General features: G+C 40.8%; 1 protein-coding gene across 1 annotated transcript in view; it reads right to left on the bottom strand.

Moving 5' to 3' along the window:
* The window catches only part of lama2 (laminin, alpha 2), a 231,722-nt gene that overhangs the window by 129,573 nt on the left and 77,359 nt on the right, over positions 1 to 24,790 (bottom strand). Inside the window, exons 6-14 of the mRNA XM_086264682.1 lie at positions 15,829 to 16,008; positions 15,607 to 15,696; positions 12,466 to 12,583; positions 10,067 to 10,245; positions 9,885 to 9,984; positions 9,347 to 9,404; positions 8,413 to 8,515; positions 8,021 to 8,161; positions 4,358 to 4,522 (exon numbers count right to left, since the gene is read on the bottom strand). Coding sequence (XP_086120808.1) covers positions 4,358 to 4,522; positions 8,021 to 8,161; positions 8,413 to 8,515; positions 9,347 to 9,404; positions 9,885 to 9,984; positions 10,067 to 10,245; positions 12,466 to 12,583; positions 15,607 to 15,696; positions 15,829 to 16,008 — 1,134 coding nt within the window. The remainder of the gene's footprint in view (positions 1 to 4,357; positions 4,523 to 8,020; positions 8,162 to 8,412; positions 8,516 to 9,346; positions 9,405 to 9,884; positions 9,985 to 10,066; positions 10,246 to 12,465; positions 12,584 to 15,606; positions 15,697 to 15,828; positions 16,009 to 24,790) is intronic.

Genomic DNA, 24,790 nt, shown 5'->3' with positions numbered 1-24,790 from the left:
TACTCTACCTCCTGAACCACAGTCACCCCCTAGTGGTGATGGCGTAAGGGAGTGGGGGATATTTTATTGGCACGCTGGTTCCCTTAAGACATAGGTGTCAAACTCTGGCCCGCGAAGCCATACCAAATTACTATTAGAGCTGGCCTACTGGTATTATACAGCTAATATATATATTGTTTAGTATTAAGCTTTGCTTGTTCCATATTCAGTTTTCCAGAAAAACTTATTTGAGTCCATAAGAAAAGATTCATTCTTATATCTGGAGGAAGATTTTTTTTTCAATAAATATTAACGTTAGCCCGTGACTTTGTTCCAGTTTTGAATTTTGGCCCACTGTGTATTTGAGTTTGACACCCCTGCCTTAATACCATCTGAGCATTGTTTAAACACCACAGCCCACTTGAGTATTATTGCTGACCATGTCCATTCCTTTATGACCACAGTGCAGCCATTATCCAATGGTTGCTTCCTGCACCATGTCACAAAGCTCAAATCATCTCAAACTGGTTTCTTGAAGATTTCCATTAATTCATTGTTCTCCTGTGTCACCTAATCTCAATGCCACTCGGCCCATTTCACCACCTCCATCTTTTGAGGTGGTGGAACGGGATATGCTGCTGATGAATCTGCAGCAAGTGTGTGATGCTATCACGGTCGATATGGACCAACATCTCTGAGGATTGTCTCCAGCATCTTGCTCAATCTCTCCCATGAAGAGCTAAGTTATGCAGTTACTAAAATAAAAGGGGTTCCAACCCAGTATTAGCAAAGTTTACCTAATAAAGTGTCCAATGAGTGTACATACACAGGCTATATGTGCAACACTTCTTTCCTGCTTTCAGACTCGAACTAACAAATAAACAGAAAGATGATATCCCACATTCAATATTCAGCACATATTCACCCTTGAGGCTCATTGCAGCTATTATTTTAAGTATGAACATCCTACTAGCACTCCACATTTAATTATAAGAACATGTAAACACAAGTCTATCAGCCTCTATCGGCCTACACTGAATTTGTCAGGAAATTAAATTATTTCATAATTCAGAAAAGGCACAAAACCAAACTCCTCTACACTTTGCAATTAATTACAGTGTTGATGAGTCCAGTTTTGTCCAAATTATGTGTTGCATGTGTTACCTGCTTTTGTTCTCTTCTAATATCTCCTGAATGAGCAAAGTAGGACAGGGGATAAGCAGTGGAGATACGAGCCAAAATAGCAACTTGGGCAACAATGTACAGAGGAACAGTTATCGTAACTTCAAGACCTGCTGCAAACTGAATACGGTTGTGTATCTATATACGCCTTGTTTGACTTTCAGGAATGCAATTTTGTGTTGCTGTACTGATAACCAGGTGTAATTATTTTCCTTTCTTTTTCTCTGGACCATGAGATTGCCATTTAGAATGAAAAAAAAAAAAACTGGAAGAAATCAACCGCGAACTGACGTAACGGTGCATTTTCAGCCGTACAAGTCAGAAAAAGAAAGGGGAGGGAGAGAAGAAAAGAGGAAAGGGGAGGGCAAATCCATGTCATGCAATTAAGACCAGATTAGTAGTGACATTATACACAAAACCTACACACATTTGTCACTCTCATAAGTCACAGCTCATCAGCTTGCAAAAGGTTGATGTTTTTCTTACTGAGAAAAATAATATTTTCCACAAAGACAAATTTCATTCATTACAACGGTGAGGTGTCAACTTCTATAACATTTTTCTAAAGAATCAGCTACTCCGCTCCTCCCTCAGGAGTGTAGCTAGTTTGCTTCTAAAAGAATGATCATTTTGTCTTCTTTGCTTTGTCAAATGCACAAGGAAGACAAAAGCAAGGTGACTAATAGCTAGATAGAGTTGTTAAAGGGAGAAGAAAAGAAAACTCTATGGCTTTGCTCTCTCTTTGGCCATCTTCATCATTCTTTTATTCCCAAATTTTGTTGATTGTGAATCTGTTAGTAAATTAGCAAAGACTCTGTGCTGCTATTATCATAAAGTATTTGGTTTCTGATTAAAAAGCCAAAGATCTGCACTTTTGTGACAGAGGAGTGCTTCCTAAAACAAAATGACATTTTAGTGCAAGGACTACTTTAAGTGCTCCAAAGAAAATGGAGATTTGAGAGATTAAGAAAGTCCATGTGCTTGAATCAACTGCAGGTTTGTGAAGAAGGACCAAAACAACTAAAAAAAAAAAAAACAGTCTTTGAACTTGTGGAACATTTTCTTAGATTGAGATTACACTCCACATCAAAAAGTTTTATTGTGATCCTTACGCTGAACCCCACTCATTTGCCCTCTGCTGGCAAATAAAGCAGAGACGGCTATTTTTTAAACTTGGCACTTTTAAATGATAGTAACTGCTGTTCCTGTGAATGAGCAGTCGCTGGACCTACATGGCACATAAACTACCCAATGAGCATCAGTGGAATGCTCTTCTGGACCAATGAGCATCCGCGAAGCAGGCGATCGGGCCAATGCGCATGCATGGCATTAACGATACAGAGATGGAGATGGAGCACATCATCACACACACATTTGTGCACTTATATATCTGCTGCTAGCTTGTTATTACAAACATGGCCTGTCACTTCCAATGATACACGCTAACATGACAGATCACAGCGTGTTTGTGTGTGTGTGTATGTGCGTGTGTAAGTGAATGCGTTACATAGTCAAGTCACATAGCATCTATCTCTGTAACACGATCAGAGACTGAAGCAAAGAATCACTTTTTCATACAGTATTGCGTACTGCTTCTAGTGATCACACACACATGCATGCACACACACACACACACATACACACAGTGGTAATTTGTTTGTTTCCCATGTTTGGAGGCATTTGGTTCTGCTCTGCTGTCCCTAATGCCTCCAAAACACATCATTATCTGACTTATATAGACCTGGGAGTCTGTCTGAGTGTTAATGCGTGTGCGTGTGTGTGTGTTTGGTGTATGCATGTGTGCGATGAGGAAAAAAAAAAACCACATTGATTATTGAGTTCAACAGGCGAAACACTGTTTACCCCAAGAGACACAAAGCAAGCGAAAGAGATAGAGAGAGAGAGAGAAGTGAGAGAGAAAAGAGCTTGGGGGAAGTAGAAGGAGATGATTTAGGAACAGGGAGGTGAAAAATGCGAGTCCTGGAGAGACGGAGAGAGAGTTAGAGGAGCACACCAATGAAAAGAAGCAGGGATGGAGGGATGGTTAGAGGGAGGGATAGAGGTTCAGACAAAGAAGTGAGATGACAAGCCAGGCCTGCCGGGTGCAAAGTAATGAAATTCAGTGGTATATTCCTCTAAGCCATGACACACAGACAAACATCACAGTCGGTCTGTTGTTGTAGTAGAGCAAAAACTCGACTTCTGAAACATGGACTGCAGCTATTTGCCAGCTGGAGTGATAAAGTCTAATCGTGGATACAGAAAGCCACGGCGCAATTTCAAACAGTCGGCATTAGCAGAAGCTGATCCAGAGAAGCAGGGCTACGAGGGAGGTGAACATCCCAGCAGGACACATTCTCACCAGACTTCCACCCAGGGGATACATTTTGAGATCATAAATTGGATCTGTTTATATAGTGAAGGCTATCCTAATGATGCATCACGTTAGAACTTATATATTTGCCCGCCAGTGCTATCACTACACAGTAATATAGTTAGAAATGCCCATGTCGTGAAGCAAATAGTCCGCTGAAGTAACCCGAAACATTAGTTTATAGCTTATTGCTGCTGAAGTATAAGATTAAAGATTGGATTAAAACAACGCACAACTGAGCTACTACTGTGACCTTGAGAGCATTTGGATGTGTCTACTTTAATGTTGGTGCTAATGTAGTTTCTCAGTTATCTCAAGTAAAATAGGCACAAAAAAAATCAGCAATCAGTGTTGACTGCTGGTTATTCAAAGGACACCGAATATATTCACTGACAAATCCATGTCATTTTTGGGGTCGTCTACAGTAGCTTTGCATTATTTATCTTAAACTGGGCCTTAGCGCAGCCCCTCAGTTCTTCATGTTTCTGAAACAAGTCGTCTCAACTCCTTTCCTTCTCTCCTTTAAGCCAACTTTCTTTTGATTAGCTGCACACTGCAAACAAAAGACTCAAACAGGAGGTTGTGGAGCTTCTGTTCTCAATGCAGGAGCAGTGTAATTGAGATTATTAGGGATTATTAGGAGCATAATAGACAGGCAAAAGCAGAAAAAATGGCCTCTTGTCTCGCACGGGTTCCTTGTACATACACTGACCTCATTTTTGGAAACACTGGCCATGTTTAATATAAAGAAAACAAGGAAAATCGTAATAGGTGTCATTTAAGCCATTTGTAAAAGTCTCAGAGTGTGTGCTTGCAGCTGACCTTGTTTCCTAAGTATAGTCCAGGTGCATTCCAATAGTAGGCGGTGCCAAGATCGTCCACAACATCTAAGTGTCGCACGCTGAGATATGGAGGGGTCTCTCTGTGAACGGACCACACCCTCCCTCCCGTGTTGCCAACCAGGTGCCAGCCTGTCAGAGTGGTCTCCTATGAACACAACATCCAGGTTAAAAAAAGTTATTTTACTTTCAGCTCCATCTATTTCAAAAACAACTTTTTTACTCTGATCATGCTGGCATGCCCAGACCGCAGTTCCCCATGTCACATTTCAAAGTACACAAAGAATATTTCTGTGTAGGGGTTGTTAAAAAATTCAACACCCAAATTGTGAGGCACGATCTGTGTGAAGAGACTGTGGCAGGATTGCACCTTTCCGCTCTCTTCTGCAATCGCGGAATTACACATCATAACGAGACGTCAGCTTTCAACTTCAAGTTTTTGTTGGGGTTTTCTGTTTTCAGCAGGTTTTCTGTTGCTCACTTAAACTGCGTGAGTCATGTAGAGATGTAAGATGTTTATATATAGTCATCAGGAAAAGAATTTATATAAATATGTAAAGGGAGAGTCTAAAACAGAAAAGCAACATACAGTATTATTTCTGTCCACGCGACAGAGTTGCTTACTGTCAGCACATCAGTAACATTGACAGCAAACATATTAAAGCAAGGCATGTTCAGTGTAGACGGACAGGTTTTACTTATAATGCCCAGCTGGTGGTTCGGATTTGCTACTTCACACAACTGTCAACACTCTGACTCTCTTAATAGATTTGTTCATCCACCACCTGAGCTCCTTCTTTTCTATTACCAAAGTTGCAATGTATTTTTTTTGTGTACCTATTGTGTCCAGGTAGTCTACTGCCAAACGTCACCTTTGTTTTATTGACTTCTCGTTCCTGCCCTAGAATCCTCTGTTTCAGCAACCCTCTCATGTCCTTCTTCACTGCACTCATGGACCTTCTCCTGTTTTCCTCCTGCCTGGCAGCTCCATATTCAACATCCTTTGTCCAGTATACCCACTATCCCTCTTCTACACATGTCCAAATCATCTGAGCTTGGTCTGCCTCCATCATACCCTTATCTTCTGTATTGTGGTCATTCCCAACCAAACTGAGCATCTTCAACTCTGCCTCCTCCAGCTCCACCTGGTGTCTTTTCTGTTAATGCCACTGTCTTCAAACCACAAATCACAGCAGGTCTCACCACCACCTTGTAAACCCTCATTTACATTCACCCACTCCACCCTACCTGCACTCTCTTTTTCACCTTTATTGTACACTGTATGTTGCTTTGGATGCTTCATCCCAGGTATCTCAACTCGTCCATCTTCACTGTTACACCTGCCTGCCTCTCATTCACACACATGTATTCTCCTTTGCTTCTACTGACTTCAAATCCTCTTCTCTCCAGCACACACCTCCACTCCACTACTACTCCTCTACACTCCTCTTGTCCATACTCTCAGTACATCACAGTGTCATCTATGAACATCATAGCTCATGGTGACTCCTGCCTGACTTCATCTGTCAACTTGTCCATACCACTGCCTCCAAAACCCCAAAACCTTTTTACAAAAATCCTTCAAGCAAAATGAAGGTGGTTTATATAGATGAACTCCTGAGCAGGAAAATTATTACCTCTAACGATACTTTATTATAAGAGGTAATTAAAAATGAAAAGCAAAATTCAAGTTAAAGTCACCATATTACTTCAGGTTAATTTAAAAAACAATAGAAAATGTCTATCATGTGATTTTTTTAATGTAATTTATTGTAAATGTAATTAGTTGATTGAGATAAAAGATTTTTTTTTAACAAAAATGTCAAAGTTAAGCTTTTGGTAACAGCTTTGTAAATCTGCCACATGTCAGCTGGAAGTTTGCAATCGACACCTTGAAAGAGATTTTTTTTCTTAAGGATTTTGTGTGTGTTGATGTGTGTCTGCACGTGTGTGTGTTTGTGAATCAGAGATTGCTAGACACACATCTGTCATTGTGATTAACCTAACCTTGGCTTCCCCTTTTGAAAACACACACACACACACACACACACGATCGGTGTCTAAATCAGAGCTGTCATCCTGTCAGCGTCTCCTCTCTCCTCCTCTCCCACCCTCCCTGTCAGTCAAAAACTGTTTTCCTCTTGCTTCACCTCTCTCCTCCCTCTTGCCTCTTGTCTTGTTTCTCCCTTCTCCTTTCTAGTCCTGTCCTCTTCCTTCCTCCATATTTTTCTTTCTCTTCATGTCTCTCACCTCTCTGTTCCCTCCAGACTCTCTATGCAGTTTTGTTTTTCTGCTTAACATCCTACTGATTAATTTCCAGATGTTTTTAATGTTTGCCAGATCCAAATTACTTTACACCTGGTGTCAGATATGTTCAGGCCCTGAAAGATATTTATTAAACTGATGCAGCAGTGTGGATGAGTAGTTTTCGTGTCATCTAAAAAAAAAAGTGTTTTGAGCGATAGCTTAAGTGATTGTTTTGTTTGTTAGGAAAATGTGTATTATGGACCTACATTAAAAACTCACAATCTGAAAAATTTCACTTTAAAATATACTGAAGGCCTGATCAAACCAATTTATTTGATTAAACAAAGGGGTAAATAGTAGTTGGCAAACTAATTACTAACTCAATCACGAAAACTTGTGTCAAACTCAGTGTCAGTGCCCAAGCTTGTTAGCGTTGAACCTAATTGAACATTATGACAAGGTTATTTTAGGTGACTGAAACTAAATGAAAAACTAAAACTACCCATCCAACTATCTTCTTCTGCTTATCCAATTCAGGGTTGTCGGGGTGCTGGAGCGTATCCCAGCCGAGTTACACTTCAGTTTAATTCTTTTCGCAAAATTTGTTATCACAGCTTGGCCGATGAGGCCTTTTTGCATATATTTATTGTGACTTCGCATGTCTACTTTGAGTCAGTTGCTTTCAACTGGTTTGTTCTTCGCTTTTATTTTTTATACCTATGTACCCTTACCGATGTTATTTCCAGCATATACCCTCAATGCCCTCAAGTTAACTATAAAACAAATAAAAATGAAACTAAAAGCAAACATTTTCAAAAACTAAACTAAACTGAAATGAGCAAACCCACACATTATAGAAAACTATAATAACTCTGATGTATGAGACCTGTTGTTCATGTAGTATTTCCCTCGTGTTTAAAAATCAGATTTACGTCTCTTTTGCTGAGCAATTTGTTCTCAAGTAAAGCACGCTGTTAGAAAAAGGAGACACAGGCCAATGTCAGTAAAACCTCATGACACATGCTTCTGTTTTGGACTCTCTGATTCACTGAACATCAGTGCCGTTTAAAATTCTGCATGTCAAAAGTCACCAAAGTTGGATTAGATGCAAAAGATGAACACAAACTGAAAGTTTACTCCACTCTGAAACTTGTCATGGAAGGGAACACATACTATAAAATTAGTCAGAACAACTTGCGTCACAAATTTGTTTCTCAGCTGATGTTCATCCTTCTGTGGTGCACAGTTATGACGCAATTTAAGTTTACAGCAGTAAATGATATTTGAATAAAAGGAGGAAAAAACAGCTTTTCAGCTCTAAGCCACTCTTGCAGAAAAGATTTTAAACTGAAGTGGCGTTTACATCATCCCACAACATCAGTGAATAATGAGTTCCTACATTCTGATAGGTCCACGTGGAGGCAGCGCACTGACTGGAAACGCCCATGCAGGAGCATTTTTCGCAGCCGCGTCTGTTGGACTCTTGAAGATTGTAGAATCCGAGCTTACAGCGGTCACAATTTTCCCCCTCCACATTTTCCTGCATGTGAGAAAGACAGAGAGAGGGGGAGAGACAGAAAAGGGCAGGCAGAGAAGAGAGAGGAGAAAAAGAAGAAGAAGAAGGACGCAGCATAGTTTATAGGCTGCCCTCAGGTTGACGCTACGAGTGCAAAGCATGTTCCGGCAATGTTAATGTGGTGAAAATAATGATGACAGGGCTAAAAAGGTTAGGAGAGAGTACTTGTCATTATTTCTGTGCATACAAATGCGAATGTGCGTGTTTGTGTGTACCTTGCATATGCAGGGTGTTATACATGGGTCAGCGTTGACGCTTCCTTCAACGCTGCAGTTACAGCGCTCACAGTATGGGTAGCCCATATAACCAATAGCACACCTACAGTTTTACAGCAATAATAAAGATCAAGTCAAAACAGTAAATTGATCAGATTAACAACCACTGCCTTTATCCTGGTCAAACTGTTTTCGCGTGAGCCACCGATCCCCTACTCACTGCTGCAAACCGCTAACGCTGGTAATATGTGTGCGTGCTTAAGCAGAAAAACCAAAACAAAAAACTTCTACTAATTAACAGAGAAAGTAAGCCAAAGCAAGTCTATTAAATAGCATTTAGGAAGTCATTTTAGAGACAATGCTTATGCTGCGGCCCTGCGGGTAGGTCATTAAAAGTTTAGAGGAAAAGCAGTATTTTTAAGATAAGGCTTTTACATTAGACTAGAGTGGAATACTGGGTTACCGTGGGATCAAAGATAATACAAAAAAAAAAAGCAATTACATCAGTAAACGCAATTACTCGCAAACCAACTAATCAGGAGAGTAACATGAAGGACCCTGTTGACAGATCTACGGGTTGATATTGAAGCTGCTTCTTGTTTAATTCTTGTAGGAATTTAGTAATGCTAAGACTTTTCATGAAGACCTCAGGCTGTGGTTCTCTCCGTTTAAGTTCATGAAAGGTATTATTAAGGAAGTAACATTTAGCTGCAAATAAGACAGTGCCTTGCATTTGCACCACAGCTATGCATGCAGTCACTTCTATACAACCCAAGTGTGATAATCAATATCATCAAAGATCCTAATGGAAACTTGGTGGCAATTTCTAAACACTAATTGGAACAGACAACAGCTGAAAGGTTCTGCTCACCTGTCACTATGTGTCTATCTCTTTCCCTATTTGTGTGCATGTGTGTGTATGTGTGTCTCTCACCTGTCACATCTCAGACCCCCAAAACCCTCCTTACACCAGCATGACCCTGCTGGCTGGCCTGTCAGTCAAACACAAACACACACACACAAAGAGACACATGCACACATAAAAAAAGTATAAGTGTAAGAGAAAGGGTATCTCTTTGAAGTAGCTGCACCTAAAATAACTCTACTTGCTAGATATAAAAACAGCGAAAACACAGAGGAGGACAGAGGAGTAAAATTATCTCTAATATAAATAGTTCTGTTCTGTCAAAGACATTTTCAAGTAACAGAAGCTTCTGTGCATGCTGCTGAACTCGACTCACCCCGATCCCATAGGAAATCAATGTGGACCGAATTGATGAAATCTCAGAGTTACTGAAGTACCACTTTAAAATGAATTAAAATGTGAAATGGGTGCAGGCTCTAAAAGTCTGCATGCATATCCACTGAGGGGCCAAAATTATCCCTATGTTAGGGCTTAAATGATCCTCAGAAAGAACAAGGCGGAAAGTCACGTTACCAGACAGAAAGTACAAGTCAAACTGAGTGCATACGGGGCATAGCTTGTCTCGAATCTGCGACACACGTTTGGCTGATGGAACCATATGGGTCGCAGGAGCAGGGGATGCAGGGGTTCTCCTCCTCAGCGCTCACCTGGACAGGTAGAGAACGCAGACATGTTCAAATAGCAGCAATTTAGGTAATGTACGGACACACGCATAAGCAGGTTACGTACGTCAGCAGGTCTGTAGAATCCAGGAACGCAGCTCTGACAGTTAATGCCAGCCGTGTCGTCACGGCAGCCTATGCAGACTCCGCCCCCTTTGTACTGACCGTGAATGTCCAGGCTGAGCGACAGATCTGCCACTGTTTGATTAAAGTAGCATTCTTCTGCCTTACCGTGGCAGTTACACTCTGAAAACACACAGAAAAAGTTGGTGGGCTGTAGTACTGCAGTTGATAGGATTTGTCGAGTCCTGCCTCTTCTATCAAAATTCTGTACAGTATTATATGCAGCCGGGGGGGGGGGGGGACACTTTCTCTAATCCTTTTACTTCATCTGCTCACAAGATGAGAAAAAAAACACCCTATCCTGGTTTTTAGACAGTGCCGTAAGGTTCACACACTGACTGTGAGCTGTGTGTTATCTCTAGGGCTCCAGAGAATTATCTCCAGAGGAAAAAAATAGCCTTACTATTCATTCATGCCCTTTCCATTTTCACTTTAGTTTGCTATATTTACTAAAGTGGTCTAAAATTCATGAGCTAGATAAAAGCATTGTCCTTTGGAATTTTGAGAAGAAACTTGGACTTAAAGTTTGTAGAAGTCTCCTACGGCCCGAACTCCAGGCCACAAAGATCTTCTTGAGTTTAGATTCCGATTTTGTAGCCGAGTTCATTTGTTTCATACATTTTCTTAATTCAGACCAGAACATGTTTTGCAAAGATAATGTTGTGATTGATGCAATATTGATCATATGTTTTCCCTACATGACTAATGGACTTTTTAACCTACACTATGGCTATGGACTCTCACCCCTACAAACTCAGTACATTTAATGTAGCACATACATTTGCAAGGCCAGACACACAAAACACTTTTAGATTTTAGGTTAAAACAACCACAGGGAAATGGCCTGATGGACATTACTTAAAGTGTATTAAATCCAGGGATTAAAGGCATCAGCTGTACAAATGGCCAGGTGTTAAGAAAACAGTACTGACCTTCACTGCTCGGCATGCCTTATTTCAGGTCCCTACGACATATTAATTACAATGCATATTGGTTGGCTTGAGAAGCAGAGCACGTTACATGATCTATCACATGCTTAAACACTACACAGTGCTTTATATGTTCCATGACATGATTATGAAAGATTTTTGTTCTCCAAAAAGTTATAATTACATCTGTCTTATATGTTTGCATGACTGGACCTTCCACCCACTGTTAATCCAGTATCGTGTTCACAGCTGTGTTTATGGGATTAAGAACAGTGGATAGCTTGTCCCGCTGGTCACTGCTGACCTGTAAAGCTGCACAACACTACAGGGCATCATTCTGTGCTATCCTAGAGTGCCGAGTTCGCTTCATATACCTCATCTTAGATAAACGTTTTCTACCCCTACCATTACAACAGTTTGTTCAGTACTGGTATTAAATCTGTCATGGTCAGTTCTTTTACTATTATGCTATACAGGACCTTTTGTCACTTTAGTTATGTCAATGTCAAGGCAACAGAAGCAGTCATTGAGCCACTAAGACTACAGAGCTTTCAGAGGGTGTAGCCTGTGTGAAATAAAATAAAGATTACATGTTGTAACCTTAGTTTTATGATGACAGGTGGAAGCCTCTAACCTCATCCCTCCACTGCTGCATAACTGATGAAGGTTAATGGATGCCAGGGTGATTTCGGATGGCTTTATACAGACTTATATCACAGACTGATTCTGATCAGCTGGAAAGAATGTGAATTTCAGGGCACAGCTTCACAGTTTAATTGTGTGGAGAGTACTGACCTCAGTGAGTGAGTACTCTAGGGTTAGCCTACTGTTTTGCAGTAGCCAGGCTTTATGTGAAAAAATTAGCTCAACTAATCTGAAAAAGAAGCACAATTTATTGAACCGAATGGACCTAAATGACTTTGACCAGAAAAGTAAAATTAAAAATAATATTAGTCTTTAAAATAGATATATATTAATATTTAAAATAAATATGCAATGTTGAAAAATTAATAGCAAAATAAAATAAATAAATAAATTGTTAGCCAATACACATAACATTAAACTGCCATTAGTAAATCAAATTGCTAAACTTAATGTATAAATGGTTGTAATAGTTTGCCAAATCTGTAAGTAAAGTGTATTTAGCTAAAAATGTAGATGGAGAAATTGTTAAATAACATAATGGGTAAAATAGTTGAAATATCTAGTTACAATCTCTTAGGAAAAGATGTAGTATTCTGTTTCCTATTATATAGTGCCATAAGAACTCTGATAGAGGCTTTTTAACTCGTGAAAATCTGAGAAGTCACTGTTTATTTTTCATAAGTAGCAAATGTGTTGTGGGTGAACTGCTGTAAGCTTGTGGGTAGCTGTGTGCAATTTACAAATATAATTTGTTCTGTGTTTTTCTTACTCTCGCAGACATGTCGAGTGAGGAAGGTTCCTGCCATCCAAGGCTGCTGGTGGTAACCTGGGCAACAGCGATCACAGCTCTCCCCACAAGTGTTGTGTTCACATTCACAGCTAAACTTCTACATATGCGCAGAAACACAAATGTCCACACACAAACACATGGAAAACACACATTAACAGTGCACTTTAAATTTCACAGATGTGAGCTCTCTTTAAATTGATTGTGCAAACTAGAAGCAGGTTTTTAAATCTGAATCTGAATCGTGAACAAATATGATTTTTCACTGCAGCCAATTCTTCACCGCAGGTGATTCAAAACCTCTTAAGTGAAAAAATGAAATGTCAGCCCTTAGCTTGACACTACTCCCACACACAGTGTTGGGAAAGAGTGACCTTCAGTTAATTAAACTAATAACTATTATTTGTTTCTTTGTGTCCTGTCGCTGTGCCGAGTGACAGCCTGTTAGAGAAGCTCCTGTTGTTTGATATTATTATTTTAATGACTTTACAACCCAATAAGGTTGATTTTAACTTTTATTTTCCCCTACACCATTTTTGTATCCTGAAGGGAAATCAATTTTTTTTATTTTTTCCTTTCTTATCAAATTTTGTTTCTTGCCACTATATTCTTAACAATTCCACTGCCCGAAGTGAGGCCTTTAATCCTGGAGGAGATTGACGAGGTTTCAGAGCTGGAATCAAGTGGAGAGTTAAATGGTGAAAATAAAACCATCTGTTTAAGTTTTTTAGACAATAAATCGTCTAAATAGAAATTATTGCTTGAGTGTAGTATGAGGTGTTTTACTGTTTCACTGTTTTAGTGTGACCGAACCCAGCGTTGGGAGTTCTTTGGGGGATATGGGTGATATGATAAGATATCAGGAACTGCACTGCTTGTGCAGGGAAATGGTGCTGGTCAAGTTACTGCAAAGGAACTGTTCAGTTGAATGTGGACTATTACCACTATGGATGTGTGCAACTAATCATCGCTGTTACCAGTCGGTACCAGACTTAGTAGTCGTTTAATCCAATTGTTAAAATTTTACTTGATGCCAAATGCCAGTAAATCACTGAATCATCACTTCAGATGAGCGGAAGAAAATGGCTGGATGCTTGTTTTGTTATTTTAAATTTGAACTTTTATTGCAGTGGTTGAACAGTGTGCGTCATTCATAACGCACGGCACAATGCGCCACACTTTTCTGTCACAATTTATACGTTTGTCAGATGTTAACTTGTCATATTTGAACATGTTTTGTAGTAACATGTTTTCACGTCATATTTAGCATCGGTTATTTATATTGGTTGTTTTATTTGTTGTTGTTGATTTGGTTATTAAAATGCATCTGTTATTAGTTTTTGACATTTTCCATTAGATGGAAATTTAACTTGATATCTTAGTGTTTCTTAGATAAATGAAAGGGTATAATATTTTTTCCTGGTTTGGTCGACAAAAAGTTCGTCACCAGGAAAATCCTTGAATTCCATTATCATGCACGTGGCAGTTTGTATAAGAATCACATCAAAAATTGTTTTACAGACACTGTTATAAGACATTTTAATGCATTTTCAACCACATAGCTTCCAGAACAAATCTCTTTTAAACTGTTCTGAGATAATAAGCACTGTAACTATCAATTTTTCAAATAAAGTAATAACCTAGTTCAAATGCAGTCTTTATGTTCTTGCTGTGACTTTGTGGTCCTTTACATGCATAACCACATCTGCAGTAAGAATGTTTGAATGTATGAACAACACCTGAACTGAAGCAAAATAAAATGTTGAGATCAAGTTTGTATTGATTTGAATCTAAAAGTGTAGAAAGTGTACATGTATAACCCTCTGTACAATATTTATGAATATATTTTTAATATACACAGAAAAAAAATTCTCTCCTTTGCGCACCCTCGTGTGGCACCTCAACATTCACATGAATGTGAGAATAGAGTGCAAATAGGTAATTATCAAATGCATCACCTTTTGAAAGCCCTTTAAACAACAATGTGTACACATGAGAGCCAAATCAACTGAAAGAACTTGGTTCAGTTTCCAAATTTTCAGTTAGCAGTAAATAGGTTCACGATTAGTCTCCCAGGAGAGAAATAAATTCAAAACTAAACACAGACAAAGCAGAATGTAGCAGGATATTTGCCAACTAAGGTTCAGTAATTCAATTTAGGACTTTCTGTAAATTGGTTGATATGGTGAGGGTGCCAGATTTAACTGAGAGGAGAGCAGTACAATAGCACAACGAGAGCCAAGTCTGGATTTGTTGGCATGAGTAAATTTGCCCCTTTTTATCTGAGACACAATGCTGCAGCTCTTGCTTAGGCTGCCTTTGTGCTGAGCAGGCATCTGAACAAATGTTCTGCGGACGATCATCAACAAATCATCTCGCAGGTCTCCACCTTTCTGAATGTCTGCCCAGTATGCTACTGCATGGATTGTTTGAACACTAATCAAAGTAAAAAAGCTAAATGTCCTGTGGGAAGACAGCGCAACAGAGAGGCTCTAAAAAACTGCAGATAAATAAAGCAGAATTATAAATAAACAGAAATTATTCGGTTGTACCGTATACTACATCTGCTCTGCAAAGTCTTTTTGTTCTATTAAAACTGACTAAATGTGTAGCCTTTAAACACCTGGGCAGAAGAAAGTGGTTAGTCTCCTCTAGTGAGTTTAAATACTTCCTCAAGTCTTGGTTAGAGACGGTGGGAAAAGAAGAAGAAGAAAAAAACAGGACTTTTCACACACCAGTGACATCACTTATTGTCACTGACATCACCACCGAGGGACCAGACACAGGTGTCAAATCCGAGTTAGACTTCTTGTTTCAGCCTCGGGACATGTAAAGGACACGACGCGGTGCATGTGTGTGTGGTGGGAGAAAAAGAGGGAAAGATCAGGTGTCTGGTATCAAACACTCCTCTGTTTGAAGTGACACGTGAGACGACGCTGTACAGTGTCACCTGTGTCCCCTGCAGAAAGGCGCGCACAGACTCACACGGAAAGTTTTTATAGAAGGAGTTAGATGAAAAGGTGATGCCTGAGGGCTCTCTTTACTCCTGTTCAGAACTATGGAAGAGCTACATCACCTTGATGGTATTGTTAAACAGAGTGAGAGAAAGTTGGACATTATTACCTTTGTAACACTGTTGAGTGGACAAGCTTTCGCATGGCCAAAACAGATGCACATCCCTCCAACTGAGATGTCCTTAATGGTATAGTAGTACTGAAGAGCCAAAACAGGTTATTGCAACTTTAACAACCAATGACTCAAAAGATATTCTACTTAAAAATATCCAGAGATGAATGACTCATACTGACAAAGTTAAAGTGGTAGTGCATGTGTTTTTAGCCTCACCCGTCTCGTCACAATAGGATCCATATCTTTGGGGTCATGGAGTGTCAGAGTCATGAGGTCGGCGTTCAGCGTTCTGATTCTCTGAAACACCAACCTGATGTAGCGGGCGGACGTGAAGTTCAGGAGAGTTGGCGAGGGGTCATCTGCACTGGGTCTACCATTGATCAGAGAAGTGTGTATCTGTAGAGATAAACGCCAAGATATGACAACAGAATTCGACTGCATGCTGTGAAGATTAAATGTTTTGTGAGTTTCTCACAGCAGTAAACAGAAGAAGTAAAAATTCAAACGACATAACGATGGGCAGGTAATCCAATTACTTTTTTCAGGTAATGAGTAAAGTAAGGGATTACTATTGCAAAAAAGTAATTAGATTACTGTTATTTTCCCGTAAGCACTCTGTGTTACTGTTTAAAAGGGTCAAAGTACTGACCTTACTTTGAGTTTGATTCCATAAAAAGTGACAAAAACATTACTATCAACTGTACACTGCGTGTGAAGAAAAACCCCTAAGCTTCTGAGCAAGTACCTAGCATGCTGCCACGCGAATGTGAAATTCACAGAGAAACCCCCAGATCCCCCCCACTGACATGACCGCTGCGGCACCGGGCAAACCTCCACCCACCCCACTCCTGCTAAACAGGTGAAAATAGATTTAAGAGCGACAGGACTCAGTCCTGAGTCTTTGATTTTTTTTAATTTCTGCTGTGTTTTACTTGCATCTATTTGAAAGAGTGAGCGTAAACACAAAGCACTATTTTATTTTATGTGCTGATATGCAGTAAATAGGTTTAAATTTTAAACAAATTTCTTCAAGTCAAAGACTGTTGCATATAATGTATCATGTTTTTAAAAAGTAACTATCTAAGTAACTAAGTAACTAATTACTTTTGAAAATAAGTAGTCAGTAAAGTAACGGGGTTAATTTTTTGGACAAGTAATCAGTAATTAGTTACTAATTCCTTTTTCAAGTAACTTGACCAACACTGATGAGCAGCGACAGCTTCTAGGATAAATTGCTATTTGTTCTTTAACAACAGAAACATATCAAATTTAATTAAAAGAATGCTGATTTTCACTGGATTCAACAAGAATGTCAGGGTAGAAAATGGTTTTATTTGGTAATAATAAAATCTGATTTCAAATTCAGACCAGGAGACAGTGGCTACAGCAGGGGTGCCCAATCCCGGTCCTCGAGAGCTACCGTCCTGCAGCTTTTAGATGCATCCTTGTTCCCACACACCCGAATCAAATGAATGGCTTGTTATCAGGACTTTGCCAAACACGATGGCATGCTGAAGAGGTAATCAAACCATTTGATTCAGCTGTGTTGGAGTAGGGATGCATCTAAAAGCTGCAGGATAGTAGCTCTCGAGGACTGGGATTGGGCAGCCCTGGGCTACAGCAAAGCACAGCAGTGATTCAAACATAAAACCTGCTATCACCCTTTGACCACAACAGACTGAGAGTCCTGAACTAAAAAGTGAAGCCATCACAGAAGTGACAAAAATGTGGACAAAAAATGTTTTGGCATTTTTTTTAGGTCATTTGAATGAATTCTGAAAGGGTTTAAAATGGGGACAAATGTAGCCACATCAGAGCACATTTGAGTCACTCAACTTAATCTCTTGACTATGTTTGTGTTCTTGGTGCCTTTCTGGGCTAATGAATTATCTGTTATTTAGCACTAGTTAGTAATAATTATCAGATACCTGTTTTGTAATCAAGCTTAGTAGATAACTTAGCACACCACTTTATCTTCCAAATATACTTCCCTCTGACAAAAAAACCCAGCATGGCAAAAGGAAAAAGAGACCTCAAGATGCAGAGGGAAAAGCAATGGGTGATGTCACAGTGGCTGTGACCAACTTATATACAGTCTTTGTTGTTGAACAGTGACTGGTCACAGTAGGCTAAGCTAACCTGGCACTAACACTTAAAGCACTTAAAGAAGACTCAATAAGAAAAATGCCTCCTTACAGCTGACAGCACAACTTATTTAAGGGATTATAACTTCCAAGAGTGTCCCAACTTTACTATAACTTATCACATAGTAACAGTTTCACCCTGCCTTCCACAACTTGGCAGAGTTTAAATACTCGCTGGCTAAGACATCTTGTCATGCACACCTGATTCAGTCAGAAGCCTCAAATTTCTTATGCTTCTTTATACCTAAATTTGTTTTTTACTGAGTGTATCAGCGTGTTTTTTATGTAATATCACAGATGGTTTTTCACTTGTTCATAATGTATTTAAAAAAAATCTGTCTCTATTCACCCACGTTTTGATCAGTGTTTCGTTTCCTGGATGTTTAGCTCCTTCACCGCCAGTGTTGGGACTAACGCGTTATCAAGTAACACGTTACAGTAACTACGTTATTATTGTGGTAACGAGCACGGTAACTCGTTATTATGCCAAAATCAGGAACGCGTTAGTCGTTACTGGGATTTAGATAGGGTCGTTACTCGTTACTTCGTGTGGTGGCTATCGCGGAGCTTCCACAGATTCAGTAACATTAGCAAGTGGTGGAGGCCAGCAGGTGGATGAAGGAAAAGAGACCCGAGGCGGCCGCCAGTCCAAATGTGAACTGAACTTCAGGTAAGAAGTTATGACCTGCAGTCTATCTGAGTCAGATATAAACCAAGTTTAGGTGGTGTTTATTTTCGTTATTCTGACTTTTTCCGTACTGCGTGCTAGCTAGCATGACGGAGTTTCTATACAGCTGGGTGGGTGCTATGAAGTTAATGATGTTGCACTTTATTTTGTTCATAAGTTATTAGAGTTGCCAACCGTCCCGCCTGGTATTCAGAGAAAATATTACGAGTTTCTTATTGAGGTGAAAAGGAACAGTTTGTGCCGTAATTCAGCTACAATGAAAAAGGCACAAAGCTGGAGTTATTCTGTGTCTTTGCTGCACAGCTGCCTCTTCTTCTCTCATTCTCCCCCCTCCCTCTCCCGTTTCTACTTCAATCATGAAAACTGATCAATGATCAGCTGATCGGCTTTTCTCTCTTGTTTGTTTATCGCTCACTTTGCGCCGAAAGAGGAAACCAAAGGATGTCGCGCTAAACAACAGCAGCACGTTTAAGCTTGATCAGCTGTTGTTAGAATTTATTTAATATTAATTTCTAGTATCAGCTGATGTTTGCTGGAGCCACAGCTGTAAAGCTGCTGGTCATGATATCAGTTTGGTTATCTGGTGAGAGGGAAACATGAAGATGAAACCAGGAGATGTCCTTACTGAATCATCAGAGCTGTGATGGAGAAACAGGTTTACCTTTTAGGTGACATGAATGAGTTGAAGTTATGAACTGTTTCTGAGCGACAAATAACACCAGGATCCTTTTCTAAGTAGCTGACAGCTGGTAACTGTGCAGGGGCGGATCTAGCAAAGTGTTGCCAGGGGGCCAGGTAGGGCATTAACAGGGAAAGGGGGGCACAAAGAAATACTTTTCTTTCTTATTCCCATTTAAAATGTCTAGCTTTTAAAAAATAATTATCTGAATCTTACAACAAACGATTGATAGATTGATGCATATATACCATCAAAACAGTGAACATCACTGTCACAACAGTGTTTATTTTCATTCAAAGGCTTTATGATTTTTGCTATAATGGTGGGCCAGTCTCCAGTCAAAATGCCCAGGCCAATTTTTTGTCCCAGTCCAGCTCTGTATGCAGCTCATCTGCAGTCTGGTGTTACCTACATCTTCCTATTCAGAAGGCAGAATTTCCGAGTTCTGAGTACAATCGAAAGCACCACGACTGCAGTTTTTGTGTTGGATGTAAAAGGCGCACATGACGCTGTGACGTAGGCTAGAATCATGGCAGCAGTCAATGACGGTCCAGGCGTGGGATTTCTCTCGTGGAAATATGCACATTATCTTTTCCTTTCTATTGGTAGGTGGCACAGTGCACTTGTGGCAAGTAAGCAAGCTAGAAGACTGGCAAAGTTATGGAAGCATCACATTAACAAGAGAATTCTGAGTAAAACCAAAGTTACTTTCCCTAGTAACTAGTTACTTTGAAAGTAACGAGTAACTTGAAGTAACTGAGTTACTTTTGAGCGAAGTAACTAGTAATGTAACTAAGTTACTATTTTAAAGTAACTTACCCAACACTGTTCACCGCACAGAATGATGATGTGTAAGAGGTTTTTCAAAAATGTTTTTTCCATACTGACAAGATAGGATCACATAGCTGATGCACATTTGTGAGCTGCATATCCATGATGACGATCTCCTGTTCCATCACATCCCAAAGGTGCCCTGTTGGATTGATATCTGGCGACTGTGGAAGGCATTTAAGTTCAGCAAATGCTCAAGAAACCAGCTTGAGATGATTTGAACTTGATGGCATTGCACATTATCCTGTTGAAAACAGCCATCAAAAGAGCCCTACACTGTTGTTATAAAGAGATGAACATCAATATAAATGGTGCCCTGGTAGGTTGTGGTGTTTAAACATTTTTCCAATCTCCTATTGTCCATTTTTGGTGAGCCAGTGTAATCTGTAGTCTCAGTTTCCTGTTCTTTGCTGACAGAGGCGGCAGGCGTGGACCTGTTGTGCGCCCAGTTGTGTTATTCTGTATGCCTTGCTTTTAACATGTAGATATCTGATTAACTGTTGCCCATTTATTAAAAAAACAGTCTAGCCATTCTGCTCTGACCTCTGGTATCAAGACATTTTCACCCATAAACCTCACTCTATGTTTTCTTTTTTTTGGACCATTCTCTGTAAAACCTACAGATGGTTGTGTGGAAAAATCTCAGTCGATCAGCAGTTTCTGAAATACTGAGACCAGCCTGTCTGGCACCAGGAATAAAGCCATGTTCAAAGTCACTTAAGAGTACGTTTCTTCCCCATTCTGCTCAGTTTCAACTTCAGCAGGTTGTTTTTTCTATATCTACAGGTCCAAATGCATGAAGTTGTAGCCATTTGAGATGCTGATTATATAGATATGAAAAACTAGTTCATGAATTTATTACTTTTAGGCTGGACTATTGCAGTTGATTATTATCAGGATGTCCTAAAAACTCTTTGAAAGCCTTCAGTTGATCCAACATGCTGCAGCAATTGTACTGACAGGGACTATATTGGCTTCTCTTCATTGGCTCCCTGTTAAATCCAGAATCAAATTTAAAATCTTTCTCCTCATATACAAGGTCTTAAATGATCAGCCCCCATCTTAGCTTAAAGACCTCATAGTAGGGGAGACCGGGGATAGTTGTAACGTGGGTCAGTTGTAACACTTCCAATTTCTCCAATCAGGGCTAAGTTTCAAATGATGTGACTCATCCTGTACATGCCCAACTCAGTTCTGCTATCACATGTGAAAAATCAGCGCATTTTGTCAAACACAGACAATTTAACATGAAAAAAGTAATTTGTATGCCAAAAAGTAAGTTTTTCTACTTTATTTCAATTTCTAATAGCATTATCTGCTTTGCAGTTAAACTCATCAAACTTAAATTATGTTATTTGTATGTCTATGGGGGTATATACTGGGTAGGTCTATAGTGCTAATGTTTTAGCCGTTGGCTGTAATGTTAGCTAGTTCATGGCTATAGGAGTCTGGGTCAGTTGTAACAGCAACAGTCTGGGTTAGTTGTAACAATAATGCAGATGTTACAACTTACCACACTATTACTTTAACTTATATTAAACAAGTTGGGGCAACGACATCAGCAGAGAGAGGTTCACTGGTCGCTTTTGTATATGCGGTTAATGCCATTGGCAACACAATTCCTCCACTGTTTGTGTTCCCACACATACATTATTAGAATTAGAATTAGAATTCAACTTTATTGTCATTGCACATGCACAGGTACAGGGCAACGAAATGCAGTTTGCATCCATCCAGAAGTGCTTTAGTGATATAGATATATTAAAATATATATTAGCAATAATATAGATATGTGAGTATATTACAGAAATGGGTCTATTATGGTATGTTATAATGTACACGGTATGAAGTATGTTGTGAATATTCTATAACTATAAGTATGTACAGGCTGTAGTGAGTACAAGCTATGTACAGGCTATGAACAGGATATAAATATGAAAAACTATACAGAATATGAAATAAATAACTTTACAGAATCTGAGATATACAGCTATACAGAAATGGGAACTATGCAAGTTGTAAACAGTTGTAGGATTAAAGATTATCGAATGTACAGAATGATTATTTACACAGAGCTATACAGTAGTGCAGTTAAGATAAGTGAGGGTGTAGATAGTTTCTACAGAGGCTATATAAAGTGCTAGTGGTTGTGAGTGGTGGTTCAGTCCATGTTATTATTGTGTGTTTGAGGGTACAGTTGTCCATTGTGGGTGTGTGTATGTTCAGTCCATGAGTTTAACGTGGGTCAGATGTCAGGAGGCAGAGTTCAGGAGTCTGACAGCTGTGGGGAAGAAGCTGTTCCGGTACCTGGTGGTCTTAGTCCGGAGGCTCCTGTAGCGCCTCCCAGAGGGCAGGAGGGTGAAGAGTCCATGCGATGGGGGACTGGGGTCTTTGATGATTTTCCCAGCCCTTTTCAGACACTGCTTCCTGTAGATGTCTTTTATGGCAGGAAGTGGTGCTTCGGCGATGCGCTGGGCAGTTTTCACGACCCTCTGCAACCCCTTCCGGTCCGAGGCAGAGCAGTTCCCGTACCAGACTGTTATACAGTTGGTCAGGATGCTCTCGATGGTGCAGCGATAGAAGTTCACCAGGATGTCTGAGGACAGGTGGTTCTTCCTCAGAGTCCTCAAGAAGAAGAGGCGCTGGTGAGCCTTCTTGACCAGCTTGGAGCAGTTGGTCGTCCAGGTGAGATCCTCGGAGATGTGGACTCCCAGGAACTTGAAGCTGCTCACACGCTCCACAGCCGTCCCCTTAATGTGGATGGGTGGATGTGGGTCAGCATTCCTCCTGTAGTCCACGATGAGCTCCTTGGTCTTCTCGGTGTTAAGCAGCAGGTTGTTTCTGTCGCACCACTCAGCCAGACGATCCACCTCCTCCCTGTAGGCGGCCTCATCGTTGTCACTGATGAGGCCAATCACCGTGGTGTCATCTGCAAACTTAATGATGGTGTTGGAACCGTCAGCAGGTCTGCAGTCGTGGGTGAAGAGGGAGTAGAGGAAAGGGCTCATCACACAGCCTTGTGGTACACCGGTGTTCATTGTGATGCTAGATGAGCAGTGGTTATCCAGCCGGACATGTTGGGGGCGGTTGGTCAGGAAGTCCAGTAACCATTTGCAGATGAGGGAACTGATGCCCAGATCTGTCAGTTTCCTGATGAGTTGTGAGGGGTGGATTGTATTGAATGCTGAACTGAAGTCTATAAACAGCATTCTGGCGTAGGTGTTGTTGTTGTCCAGGTGTGAGAGGACAGAGTGCATTGCGATGGAGACTGCATCCTCTGTGCTCCTGTTCTGGCGGTATGCGAATTGGTGGGGGTCCAGGGTGGGGGGGAGACAGGATTTGAAGTGTGCTAGGACCAGTCGCTCTAAGCACTTAGTGATGATGGGGGTGAGTGCTACTGGGCGGTAATCATTGAGGCAAGATGGGTTGGAGTTTTTGGGTATCGGGACGATGGAGGTGGATTTGAAGCAGGCCGGTACCACAGCGTGGGCCAAGGACAGATTGAATATGTCTGTGAGCACTCCTGCAAGCTCCCCAGAACACGCTCTGAGAACACGCCTGGGGATGCCATCAGGGCCTGCAGCCTTGTGGACATTGATCCTGCTCAGCACCGCTCCTACATCGGTGGGGGAGAGAGTCAGAGGTTGGTGGTCTGGCGTCATGTCTGCTTTGGTTGTGGGGTTCCCTCGCTCAAAACGAGCATAAAAGTTGTTGAGCTCGTTGAGGAAGGAGACATCAGAGGATGTGGGGGAGGGTTTGGTGGTCCTGTAGTCTGTGATGGTCTGGAGTCCTTGCCACATGCGTCGGGGGTTGGAGTTGGAGAAGTGTTCTTCTACCTTCTTTTTGTAATGGTGTTTGGCTTTTTTGATGCCCTTCTTTAGATTAGCCCTGGCTGTACTGTAGGCGTGTGCATCTCCTGACCTAAAGGCAGTGTTGCGGGCCTTCAGGAGGAGACGAACATCCCGGTTCATCCAAGGCTTCTGGTTGGGGTACATGGTGATCCGTTTCTGGGTGGTGACACTGTCTGTGGTTTTGGAGATGTAATCCAGTACAGATGAGGCGTACTGGTCCAGGTCTGTGTGGGTGAACATATTCCAGTCTGTGTTTTTAAATCTGTCCTGGAGCACTGCGTCTGTCCCCTCTGGCCACACTTTAATTGTCCTCACAGCAGGTTTCACACGTTGGATGAGTGGTGAATACCGAGGTGTGAGGAACAGGGAGAGATGGTCCGATTGTCCAATGTGGGGGAGGGGTGTGGCTTTGTAGGCTCCAGCCAGGTTGGAATACACATGGTCTAAAGTCTTGTCTCTTGCCTCTGGTGTGGCAGGGGACATGTTGGTGGAATCTGGGGAGGACTGTCTTTAAGTTGGTGTGGTTGAAGTCGCCAGCAACAATAAAAGCAGCCTCGGGGTGTTTATTCTGGTGTTTGTTAATGGCTGCAGAAAGTTCTTTCATGGCCAACCTAGCATTAGCGTCGGGGGGTATATACACGGCAGTGAGTATGATCGAAGTGAGTTCTCTGGGGAGATAATAAGGTCTGCATTTGACCATTAAAAACTCCGCATTAGGTGAGCAGTGACTCTCAGTAGTAGTGGAGTTCATGCACCAAGCATTGTTAATATAAATGCACAAACCTCCACCTCTGGTCTTGCCGGAGTCATCTGCTAGCCTGTCGGCTCGGTGTGTGTGGCGTCCTGCTAACTCGATAGCATTGTCCGGGCAGCTGTTGTTCAGCCATGTTTCGGTGAAAAACATGACATTTGAGTCCATAATCCGTCTGTTGTTAGTGATGGAGAGCCGTATCTCATCCATTTTGTTTGCCAGAGAACGGACATT

The sequence above is a fragment of the Aulonocara sp. 'chitande type north' Nkhata Bay genome, linkage group LG15 (assembly GCF_057382095.1).
Source record: "Aulonocara sp. 'chitande type north' Nkhata Bay isolate Kocher_YH1m ecotype deep benthic linkage group LG15, A_spYH_male_GT1.1, whole genome shotgun sequence".
Classification (NCBI taxonomy): Eukaryota; Metazoa; Chordata; class Actinopteri; order Cichliformes; family Cichlidae; genus Aulonocara; species Aulonocara sp. 'chitande type north' Nkhata Bay.
This window is presented reverse-complemented; position numbering and strand designations above follow the sequence as displayed.